Here is a 13363-nt window from a genome sequence, read left to right as displayed (position 1 = left end):
ATTTATATTTATACTGCGGGCCGTATATGCTTCACGGTTTTTTTTTTCGTTCATTTCGATAAAATATAGACTAGTCATAAGTATATCTATTGTACATTTTATTGGATATATTATATCCGATATAATATTATCTTTGTTCACTTATCGAATTTATGACTCAAATCGTATGTATTTAAAGTTCTCAATATTTCCACGCTATAGTTGTTAGTTTGTTTTCGTCATTAGAAATTGTAGGTTCACATTAAGATGTCTCAAAATAAAAATCGCAAAATTGATACCGAATGCCGTGTTTTTAATGATAATTGGAGTCTAAGTTATTTTTTTATCGAGTATCAAAATAAAGCTATGTGTTTGATATGCTACGAAACTGTGGCGGTATTTAAAGAATTTAATAATAAAAGACATTATGAAAGTAAACATCAAAACAAATACGTCAATTGTGAAGGTAAATATTTATCATATTTTTTTATTTTTCTGAAGAGGATATTTAGGTATTTCGCTAACTAAGTGTAGAAATAAATGCTTAAATTTATATTTTTAGGGAATCTTAGAACTTCTTTGTTAACAAGCCCAAATTTCACACTAATTTTTTTTTATTAATATTCTAAAATCTATATACTTAAATTATTAAATTATAGGTAGCATCTATTACACTAATTTATTTCTATTAATATTCTAAAATCCAATGCATTTTTTTTATATAAAAATTAAAAATTGTAAAATAATTTGTATTCATAAAAACTTAATAAAATATATTTTTTTATAAATAATAATTTTTTTTTACACCTATACAAATTTCTAATTTTTATAAAATGGTCACGGGCCGGTTGGAACACCTTTGCGGGCCGTGGGTTGGGCACGCCTGGTACATACCAATAAATACTTTCTCATTAACGTAAATATTTTGATGTTCATATAAAAATTATCAGACAAGAACAATAGGAGCATATACATATAAAAACCTTTGGTTAGGAATATCAATTCATTATATTATAGAAAAAAACATAAAAAAGTAAAACTATTAATGATAATTAAGTATAAACAATTATAAAAAATAAAACATAATTTTATAACGAATGTAATTCTTATGCTCATTTTTTTTGATAAAGTAAAATATATTCTTTTCCTTCAAGACCTAAGCTTTTCATTGTATCACTGTACTTAACTTTATCTCCATTCAGCTTCAATTTAAATGATTCTAATTCAATTCCTAACAATTCTTTCAGTTTAATATACAAGATTGACATTTTATCCGTTTTTCTCATTTCTAGAATGATTGGACTCCTGGTCTGTCGTATTATTTTATACGTCACCAATTCTTCTTTAGCTAATGTAGTATAGGTTGTACACTTGGGGATTTCCAAAAATGTTATATCACCTTCTAAAAATTAAAGTAAGACAATTATTACAATTTATTAAAAAATGAAAATAAAAACTAAAAATGTAAACTACTATTATTTTTAAAAATTTTTTTATCTAATCTTTACATTAATAATTTCAGAGAATAAAGTGATAATGATATATCTGTGGTATAAACTAAACAATATTTTTTAGATTATTTAGGTACAAATTAATTTGATTAAATACTAACTATGTATAATAAAAATATTCATAGTGGCTTAATTAATAGAAAAATAGTTTAAAGCTATTATCAAAATAATAATAAAAATAATAATAATAATGATAGTTTATAAAAGTTTGGATTCGTATTGTCACTGTATAAAGTAATGTTTAGTAGTATCTTACATTTTAATGGACTAATCAAGTCTTCACTATTATTATTTTTAGGAAAATTAAAATCTTTAAGTTGTCTTGAATGTCCACTGTTTAGTCATAAATTGGGGAAAAAAACCATCAAAATTCTAGATAATATTCTTATAAAAATTAACAACCTAGTTTAACCTGGTTTGGGATTACACTTATAGGTACTTATAAGTATACTATTAATAAATCAGCACAATTTTCTCAAGATAACACCCTGGAATACTATATCTAAATACTTTGCTGCTTGGAAAGTTGGGAAATTTGTCTACAGTAGATTGGCTACATCTCTTTGGTGAATACCTTTAATTTAAATAATTACGTTTGTCGTTTATTAATCACTATTTTGATTTTAGAGTTATTTTATAGTTATAGTTCTGCCCGAGGTCTATTTGAATTTAAAATTGTTATTTGGTTAAAAAAAAAATATTATAGAAATGATCACTTTCATATTTTTTATGATATTAAAAAAACATGGATTAACTATAATGGTATTTTATATTGTTTTGTAAAAGTGCGTGATGTCTTCGTCTTACAAACGTACAACATAGTATAAACGTATTATTATAAAATTATCATAACTCACTACATACTTAAAATGTCTATATAAGATTCAAAATACTTAAAATATTGCTTTTAAATTGTACAATAAGTGTCAATTCACTCTAATTTAAAAAAATAACAGTGTAAAATGGATTATTGTGATCATTATATTTATTATATTGTACTTTTGTATAACGAACTGGCATCCTTTTAATATTTAACTATTGTTAGATTAACAGAGACACATAAATAAACATTAAATTAAAAATTATAATATTACCAATGGCATCAGTTATCTTATAATTTATTGAATCTAGTGTATCTTTTGGTGAAAGAATCCTTTGGTTTCGATACAAACGAACATGTGAAGGATCTATACCTTCTAATTTTGCAATATGTTTGTAAACACTTGACAATGACTGAAACTAATTGTTATACATTATAATAAAAGCAAATAAATAAATATTAATGACAGTTAATAAAAAAAATGTCTTACCATTCTAAGAGGAAACCTATACGTGCCCATTTGTCGCCAATAGACTTTAATATTCATAACACTGTTTGCTTGAGCTAAGGCATTTTTGTATTCAGCTTCTTCAATTCGTCTCTGTTGCCAATTTGATAAATGTAAATATTTATTGTATAATTTTAAAGAATATTTATTTAAAAAAATATTTTTAACTATCAATATATGACTTACATTTATATCTTCAGCAGTCTCTTTTTTTTTTTTACTAGAAGTCATTGACCTTTGAAAACCATAATCATTCCAAATATTTTTAATTAATACTGCTGGTGCTGATATATATTCAGGAGGATTACTACGTCTTAATCTAAAGTTAATCATATAAAAATAAATAAAAAGTATATTAATTTCATTATAAAATTATACACTTTCATATTGAGTTCAAAATATACCTTTTTGACCGGTGTAAACCACGTTGAAAATTAGGCTGGTAAGATGTACTCGGAATTAAATTGACAGTAGTATTAACAAATGAACTAAAAGTAATAAATAAATATATTTACAAATATTTGTAATATAAAATTTTTAAATACAATATTTTATAAGTATTTATCATTATTTTATTATTTAGCTAATTGTGTAAGGTGCAGTATAATAATTTTTTTTTTTAAGTAAAAGACTTAATTGGTTGGTCCATTAAGCTTTCTAGGCCTTAAATTATTAGAAGGACCTTCTATTAGATCAATAGAAGTTTCATTCATTGAACTTAAAAAATTAAAAATTTTATATGCAGTTCATAATATAAAATACAAAATTTAACATTAAATTGTACTTACATAGTACTAGAGATGACTGGTACTTGTTCATAATATGCAAGGGGTTTATTTACTTTATTAAGCCTTCCTATAAAGACATACCAAATTAAAACAAATCGATTGTATTTATAATTGTATATAATACCCACATATTTAATAAATAAAATGTCTTCTATTTTATACTATTGTATTAAACTATTAAATAATAATCACGAAACAAAATTCCTATGTAAGAACTAAGAACTATTTCAATTACTTATACCCTACCTAATTTCATTATTGGTTTCAGATGAAGCATTATATAGTACTACCTAATAGATCGGTAATAAATTCTGTATATGCATATAATTCTTTGTAAAAAAGTTAATATTGAAGATTACGTATGTAAAAATAATTTTAGATTGAGTTGAATACAGCCACATACGAGATGAACATACATCGCGTTTTTGCGTTTATCATTACTAGTTTTATGTTGTTAGCTTTAATATTATAGCGGATTGGCCTATTATTGGGCCAAACTTGGATAAGAATATTAACTAGGGCATAACGTAGAGTTTTATTGATATTGAAATTTAAAAATGAGTATACCTTTAGTATGGAGGCACACATTTTGCATCTATTAAACGATTCAAATATACAACTCTTACTCTTAATCAAGTTTAGCCTTAAGTGAAAAAAACTGTTATTAATGTTATTAATAGCCAATAGGGCTCGGAAGTTGATGACCTTAAAAACATTAAAAAATGACCTAAAAAAATTAATTTTTTTAATATAATAAAAATATATTTTGTTTTAAATTGTACTCTATTTTACTATAAAATTCTATATACATTTATCAAAGCTTACAAATTACTCAAAATATGACGTACAAATTACTAACAATATCCTTAAAAATTAAATAAAAAAATGTTCGGCATTTCGAAAATATTACAAAAAATAATAAAATTTAGGTATATTAACACGACAACGACGACTGTATTTGGTGAGATAAAATCGTATAGGTCCGTGGTAATTTCAAAGTTCTATGTAAGTTATCGGCACTATGATAAGAAGTTAACTAATGTGAAATCAGTAAAAATGACTAAAAATGTCAAAAAATTACTTAAAAAGTAATAAACATCAAAAAATTAAAAAAAAAATGCAAAATAAAAATTAGTAGTTTAGATTCTCATGCTAATGAAACATATTTGAGGCCAGGAGAGCATCCTCTAAAAAGTTCCAAAAAAAAAAAAAATGCATCAACTTCCGAGCCCTAATAACTTATTATATTCATATTTTGTATTTAGTTATAATATATAAATATATTATGTACCAACTAAATTGTAAAAATCCCGTTGGCGTTAATTTTAATAATAATAAAAAAAAAAATTGGTAAATTTACTCTAATGATAAGGCTAACAAAACTGAATTGGATTTGCATAACGAAAATTTGGTATATGTTGTTGGATTATTATAAGACGGAAACATAACAAACAGGTTTGATATCCTCTGATATACAATCGATATTAATACCTATAAGCACATAAATATTTAATAATAGACACTCACTTAGATAACTTAAACGTAAATCAAAAGGCTCCGAGCCTTCCTTATAATATAGATCCTCCATATAGATGTGTTTTTGCATTTTTGTAACTATATAGCCTATAGGTAATAAAATATAACAAAATTAATTATTATTTTTTAATACTTTGGATAGTCATTCCTCATACATCGGCGGTTATTTAAAAAATGAAAGACAATACAATTAAATTAGATATAAAAAAAAAAAATTTAACATACCTTTAAATTTATCGTAAAATAAATGAACAACGCAATGAGTTGTAGGGAACGCTCGCTCGAATGATTCCAAGACCGACTGCAATGCGTTGTCAGCGATAACTGATAAGTGATGACTATTGACTAAGGACTGTGATTACTAAACGGGTCGACACCGGATCGTCCCACCACGGCATTAGCAGGAATGTTGCAGTGGGAGACTTTAACGTATATTTGATATTCTTATACCCTTATAATATATATAAAAGAACAGGCCATTCTTATGTTCCCATTTTGTGAAGACGCAATTTAACTTTTTTCCAATTTTTTTTTCACAGAGTTGTTTCAAATGCTTTCCTGAGTGTCACCATATCACCTGATTTTCAAAATGTATAATTTTAAAAGGTGGAAATCGGTGTAAATAAATTTTTACGTATAATTTGTATATCTATATTCATATATTAATAACAACTGCAGTCGACCGATAACCGGGAATATGGTTCGGCACGGCGGCCCAAAAAGGTTTCCAGCTACCCGCAACCTTATCTTTTTCTTGTTTGTGTATTTTATTGACGTGTAGACTAGATATGAATATTGTTCCGAGGCGTACAACACCGACTAGCTCAATAATTATATGAATTGTAAAATAATTTTTTTTTCTTTAAAACATAACAATGCGTGTTGATTTAAGAATCTCATTTTGAGAAAGTAAAAACCACACACGAACGAAACTGGGTAATTCTGCAGCTAGTATAAATGTATGGGCGGTATTCTTTTCGCCCAAAAATGACCCTTCGCTTTTCACCCAAATATTTTAAAACTACTTTTCCTTTTCGCCCAAGAATATTATATAGCACTTTCCGACCAAATTTTCATAATACACACTTTGAGAAACACTTACTTTAAATTATTTATATATAACTATCTTAGTATCCAACATAATAATAAATTTGTCATATTTAAATTATTTATTTGTGTTAATTAGTTTTTTAAAGCTATTTATACCCAGAGGATACCACGAGGAGGCGGCTTCTCTTACTCTCCAAAAATATAAGGAAGTTTTTATCGAAAGTATAAAAAGTCAAAATTATGTTAATATAGTATTAAATAAGACGAATCTTCAGAAATTGGTAAATGGATACGGTACACATTTGGTTAAGTATTTTTAAACCCTGATGAAGTATCAAATTGTTTCGTTGAAGACCTACTACCTGACTGTCCAGTAAATGACAAATTAACAAATTACTGTTACTATTTAACCGATACTTACATCTCTGAAGATAGTTTATTTCCACCGAGTATTTGGGCATCTAATACTTCGGAATTAATAAGAACAACAAACGCGTGTGAATCTTTTCATCCTTTTTTTAACAAAAGTTTTAATCATATTTCTCCACCAATAAGTACCTGGTTAAGTGTTATTAATAAGATTCAAACTGAAGTCTACATTAAATTAAATAGTTTACATTTACAAAGGTGTCCCAAAGATAAAAAAATTATAGATCGACAGCGAAAAAATACAAAAATATAAAGCAGGAACAATTAATTGGTATGATTTTATTGAATCAATGTCATTTAACTATTCTATTTAATATTATACTATCAACATTTTGACGATTTATACTTTTGATAAAAACTTACTGTTGTATTGTATAAAAATTATATTAATGTACAAAAACTGTACAAAAACACAATACATTTTTGGAGAGTAATAGAAGCCGCCTCCTCGTGGTACTCTCTGGGTAATGCTAAATGGCTTTATAAAACTAATTAACACAAATAAATAATTTAAATTTAACAAATTTATTATTATGTTAGATATAAATAATTTAAAGTAAGTATTCCCAAAGTGTGTATTATAAAAATTTGGTCAGAAAGTGCTATATAATATTCTTGGGCGAAAAGGGAAAGTAGTTTTAAAATATTTGGGCGAAAAGAGACGTGGGCAAAAAGCGAAGGGTCATTTTTGGGCGAACGGGGTCTTGCCCATAAATGTATAATAATATAATATACTATGATTATAAAATGAGAGTCCTGCAAATGTCGTGATAAACAAAAACGCAACTCTATTATTTTCGTCGTTAACATACTGTTATCGGTAATAAATTTTTAAAAATGTTAAGTTAGTAAGGTACACATAACAATTTTACAGTATTCAACGTTAGTCATGATTACTAATTAATTAAGTAATTACATTTAAAAAATAAAAGATAGAAATTAATTAGATTTTTTTTTTTTGTAAATGTTCACGTTTCAACAAATTAAGAAAAAAGTAGTAGTAGGAAAAAAGTTTCGGGGGAAAATAAAGTACAAATTAAAATATTTTAAATAAAACGTATTTAATCACTCTGTATAATCTTTTATGATATAAACTTATATAATCACTCTGTATAATATGTTAGTTTGATGTGAAAAACCAAAAAAAAAAATGATAAAATCTATACTATTCACTTAATATTACACATTTATAGACTTAAAGTTTATACCTAATATACCTACGTTAAGTTGCTGTGGAAACTCGTAAATAAAATGATGATAAAGTTAATAAAAACAATAAATTTTGGTTTTTAGATTTTACTAACGGGATGCGCAGTAGATTATATACACACACACATATATATATATATATATATATATATATATATATATATATTATAAGTGGTTAGAGCGAAAACGGACAATTTCGCAAAGGTACATGTACAAATAATATAATAAACAAATATATTTAATTTTATAATTTATATTTACATATACGATATACATATATATGTATATTTATTACTTCGTAAATTAGTCAAATAAATTATAAAACTGATTTATAATATATTAGAATTTAGTGTATATATTAAGTAAGAAATTGTTATATTGGAATATATGTTTCACATTCAAATTTCGAATTTCACTTTTATATTTTGTTATAAAATTATGAAAATAAACTTTATTGGAACGTTTTAATGGTTAATTAAGTTAAAGTAACTATAAATTTGGAAGGAATTACGTATTAAATATTTAGCTATTGTAGATACTTGAATTTAGGAAAAATACGGATAACCATTAAAACATAGGTATTAAAATATAATAGTTGATAATTGTATTATTTTTATTTAGTTTAACTATATAAAAGAGACTCGTGCATTTATTTTTTAAACTTTTTCATCTGATTATGCTTGCCTAATTAATAATTATTATAAAAACGTTTTTGACTTCATAGTAAAAATCAAATCTATGAGTTATATATCTAGTCTAATCTATAATATTATGTCGAGAACAGAGAGGAACAAATACGTTCGCCGCACTGGTGATCAATGACCATATAATATAATACACAATATTATGTAATATTATTACATATTTAATACTTATCTGTTTTAGGGTTAACGTAAAATAACTGCTAATAAACTTTTTTTTTCGAATGCACTAATCCAATACTGTATTTTAGAGTACCATACTACCATCTAATTATTGGTACTAAGAATACCTTCCACAGTGGCTACCAATATATTAATGAGCAAATAAAAAATAATGATAAAATATTTATGTCGTATTATCTTAGTTTCTTAGAGAACTGTTAAATGTTTATGTTAATGTCTTTTAGGCATTTTTAATTTAGATGTACCCGTTGTGTTTGTAAACGTAAAGAATAATATTGAAATATTTGTATAAACTATTTTTTTTTCGTTAAATATTTATGTGTGGCCCACATAGTTAACTAAATTCAATATGTTTGGCACACTTGATACTTTGAGTTTAACATGCCTGTCGTACACAGTAACTCATGGTAAGTGCATTGGTGTGTTTTCAATCAAAATTCTTGGTCGTCATTAAAAACAACATTAAATTATCATTGAACATTTAATTAACGTTTTATACAGGTAATGACTACGAATATGTGATTAGTAGTATTTGTAAAGAGGTTTTGGGGGGATCACCCCCTCTCCACCAAAACAAATTTATTCTTAATTCAACTGAATTTTGAAACTTTAAAGTAAACATAATTCAACCTAAATATGTTTATATTGTTTCGAAAATTATATTGTATTATTTTATTATCCGGTAATCGTGCAAATACGCGAATTCTGTTGACTGTTTGCGTATTTTATAAATTGTATATTAATTTAAATACATATACTCATATACAGTATACACGTCATATGCAGGTGATTGATTGTTAACGAATAATTGGCAGACCACAATCACGTCGTGTTCGGCTGCATACTAGTTACGGTCACACCAATAGTAGGTAGGTAATATAAAAGTTTCGGTTTCTGAAATTGTAGGTAATAATAATATCTAAGTTGCGGTCACAGAAAAGACTAAGGTTCACAGTGATAAGCAATTTAAAATTTAAATGAAATATTAGTAGTAATTAATATAATTTAAATGTGTGAAACTAAAAAAATGTAATTTTAAATTTGTAGCCCATCATTTTTAAGTAGAATAATTTGGAATTTTTCGTTCTATGTACAAATTCCAAGTTTTTATATTGGAGTTGACTTTAGAGCTATCAATTGCCATTCGATATAATTTTATACTGTATAGTATGTATATTTTTATTGTTATTTTAAATAATTATCAACCTTCACCGTAATTAATTACGATAAACATACGATACGATAATTGTAATACTAACTGAAGTCGATCACTGTCGTTTTTAAAATATATATATTGAAAAAACTATTTATTTAAGAAATATTTATTTATTTTGGATATTTTATTTTTGCACTTTTATCTCACTATACTGAGATACAAAAGTGTAGAACGTATTTACACTTTTGGTCTATCAAAAAATAAACGATTTGCGCAATTGGATTTTACTGAGATCATCAATTGAGTGACCACAATCAAATGGTAACCTTTTTGTTTGTTGACCACAACTAGTACGTATATACATTTTTACATTTTGACCGCGATTAGTAATCGTCGTCGCGGTGCGCACCCATACGGGTTGTATGGGTGCATACCGTAATACTGTTCTTTTCCACTGAACTTCATATTATTATAATGTACCTAAGTAATTACATAAAATATCTCATATTGATACCTAATACGACATAAAGGAAAATCTTTGATTAAGGTAATAGTATAATACCTACTATATCTAGGTACATTAATTTTTATAACTATTTAAATTCATATAATTTGGTTTTAACCCCTCTCCTCTGAACATTTGTTCCAGATAAAGATTTGTTTTTTAATCGAAATTTAAATTAGTACAAGAGTGAATTAGCTCCTCTTTATTTCAGTCACAACTTGGGTTTCAGAAACTTATAAATTCCATGTGTCAATTTTGGACATGATGAGGATATTAGGTAAAAGAACCAATTTCCACAAGTTAAATTTGTCTATTTTTAACCGATTAACTTACATATTCATTATTCATACATTCAAATTGCATATTGCCATTATTTACAAATTGAGCTTTTCAACATCACATACGTCAGCAGTAGTGCAACGTTAAACAATGTATACATTTTTGTAATATAATTTAACATTATATAATACTTTACACACGTCAGTAACATAAGTGGTAATTGAATATATGCACTATGCATATATTATTACTATTTATATAAATATAAATTAAATAAATATAAATTTATATGTGGCCAACAAGTCGATCGCGTCATGAGTTCGAGTCGATCGCGACTACCTTTTGACGTTTCATCAATTGTTTTCAAAAACAAATACTTTTTTTTTGTAAATTCTTATTATCTTTGTTTAACCCTAGAATATAAAAATTACAACAAAATCGATATATATATAATAATAAATAGCTTTGAAAAACGATATCATATAATAACATAGAGCTACCCCCATGTAGGTACAATATAATATACCTATAGTATTAATGTCCATTAACGGCCTTTTTATAGTACAAAGCATAAAATCGCATTATATTTTACTAAATAATAATAATTTACAAGTAATAATTTGTAATAAGAGATATTAAAATATGTGTTTTGTACAACTATAAAATGAAAAGTTAATATAAATAATTAATATTCTAAATAAAAGTAATGTTAATAAATATTCATGACATTCATGACAACCAAAAAAACTCGGAGTAGTCGGAGGTCGATCACAAGTCTATTAAAGTTAGCCACCCCCTGCTATAAGCTATTTCAAATGTTCAATCAAACGTTTTAATTATTATCTACATTATCTAATGTCGTTTTAATACATCTGCAATTGTTTCATATTTGTATGTTGCACTAATAATAACTATCGTAATTTTTTCGTAAGAATATAATAGTTCTGCCTTATACTTCAACGATATTAGGAAAAAAGTCCGGGGAAAAAAAGTCCGAGAAAAAATTATTTAAATATAAATTAATTATTAAATTAAAATAAAATTAGTTCTTAAAAATATTATTAAACAAAAATATTTTATTGAGCTTAGTTATTTTTTTCAAATTTTTTTTTCGCTCTGTGTACTCAAATAGTCAAATGTATTTACTATTGATACAAGTTATACACAATGATATCTTAATTAGGGCCTAGGGGTATTTACTATTTCCATATAAAACTAACAAGTAATATTACTACTTATCTAGTATATATACCTACGATATATATATATAGCACTAGTAATCAACCTCGTGTCATAGCAGTGTTAACAGTAATAGTGTACATACTTTAATACATACTTTTATAACAATGGATATTGTAAAATTAATAAAAGATGGTAAAAAAATTATTTTTGATGAATTTGCATATACAATCCAGCATAAACTAATAAAAACATTAAGATGGAAATGTTCCCAGAAGTCTTCGAAAAAATGTCCTGGTATATTAACTACCAACAGAGGTAATAATACCTATATTTATAATATAACTGATATAGTGATATTACAAAATATATTACATTGTTTACAAAAAAGGAGTAGGGTCAGTAAGGAGTATAGTAACAATAATGGTAAATTATATGAGACATAATAAATTAACTTAAAAAATTTACTAGTTAAAAAAAAATCATTACAAAAATACATTTAGCAGGTAATTATTAAATCTTTAAAAGACGTAATAATATAATATGAAAAAAATATAAAATTCCATTTACCTAGTAATAATAATTACCACTTACAATTGTCAGTCTTAAAAATCCTTGACATTTTTTGGCTTTTAAGTTTAAGCCATCTATCCAATTTGCTTTTGAGTTCGTAAACTTCAGTATAACTTACCTACGGCAAGTTGATATAACTTTTTCGGAACATATTAAATTTTTAATTATATTTAGTATTTATAGTTATTATAATAATATGTATTCATACCATTAACTAATATATTATATTAAATTATATTATGGTACTTATATTACAATACATACATAGTATGGTTGTACAGGGTAGCTGCGGCGCAACAGTCGATATAACATGGTGAATCGCACATTCGCACATTTTATTATATTTTTTTTATGCAATGTGACTATTTTATAAGTTAATAACTTTATTGCAGTATTGTATGATCAGGGTAATAAAGTTGAAAGGTATAAATTTATAATATAAAATGCATACTAATTTTATTTAAACTTACTAAAAAACTTAACTTTACTACTACTCAAACGAGGGGGGAGGGGGCAAGGGCGCCAATACTTCTAGCGCCAGCCCTGGTGGGCAATTTCCTGAAAATGTTTTTCTATAGCACACATATAAGACCACACTAAATTTATTGTAAACGATAGAGTATAAATAATATACTTAAAGTCCCGCGAAGACGTGCCTATTGCGATATCCCCTAAAATTATGGAGATACAATAATTCTGTTTGAATTCTAAGATTTACGGGAGCAAAGACTACAAGTATTAAGTATTTTAATTTAATTTAAAGTTTAATATCATATAAACGCCAGTATTATCAAGCATGTGGTCACGACAATGCTACAGTATACACAGTATATTTAGACCAGTGGTCAGCAACCTTTTTAAACTCTCGGGCCACATTCACGAATTAAAAAGCGTTCATGGGCAGGATAAAAATAAAAATGTTGTATTCTAAAACTATTTACTAAAAAAAAAGTCTAA

General features: G+C 25.7%; 1 protein-coding gene and 1 long non-coding RNA gene across 14 annotated transcripts in view; both read right to left on the bottom strand.

Moving 5' to 3' along the window:
* The window catches only part of LOC132926935 (uncharacterized), a 405462-nt gene that overhangs the window by 47541 nt on the left and 344558 nt on the right, over positions 1–13363 (bottom strand). The window lies entirely within an intron of this gene.
* LOC132923845 (uncharacterized) lies at positions 1092–5194 on the bottom strand. Its single transcript, XM_060987820.1, has 7 exons — positions 5134–5194; positions 3607–3673; positions 3223–3306; positions 3005–3137; positions 2801–2929; positions 2585–2729; positions 1092–1381 (listed from the first exon to the last, which is right to left on the bottom strand). The coding sequence occupies exons 1-7, from the start codon at positions 5192–5194 to the stop codon at positions 1092–1094; spliced, it is 909 nt and encodes a 302-aa protein (XP_060843803.1).

This window comes from Rhopalosiphum padi, chromosome 3, assembly GCF_020882245.1.
Source record: "Rhopalosiphum padi isolate XX-2018 chromosome 3, ASM2088224v1, whole genome shotgun sequence".
Lineage (NCBI taxonomy): Eukaryota > Metazoa > Arthropoda > Insecta > Hemiptera > Aphididae > Rhopalosiphum > Rhopalosiphum padi.
This window is presented reverse-complemented; position numbering and strand designations above follow the sequence as displayed.

Bases quoted from the DNA above. Each gene is read 5' to 3' on its own strand.
- LOC132923845 (XM_060987820.1), bottom strand. From the start codon at position 5,194: ATGGAGGATCTATATTATAAGGAAGGCTCGGAGCCTTTTGATTTACGT. The intron at 3,307-3,606 runs GTAAGTACAATT...TATTACTTTTAG, and splicing joins CCAGTCATCTCTAGTACTAT to TTCATTTGTTAATACTACTG. The intron at 2,730-2,800 runs GTAAGACATTTT...TATAACAATTAG, and splicing joins ATAGGTTTCCTCTTAGAATG to TTTCAGTCATTGTCAAGTGT.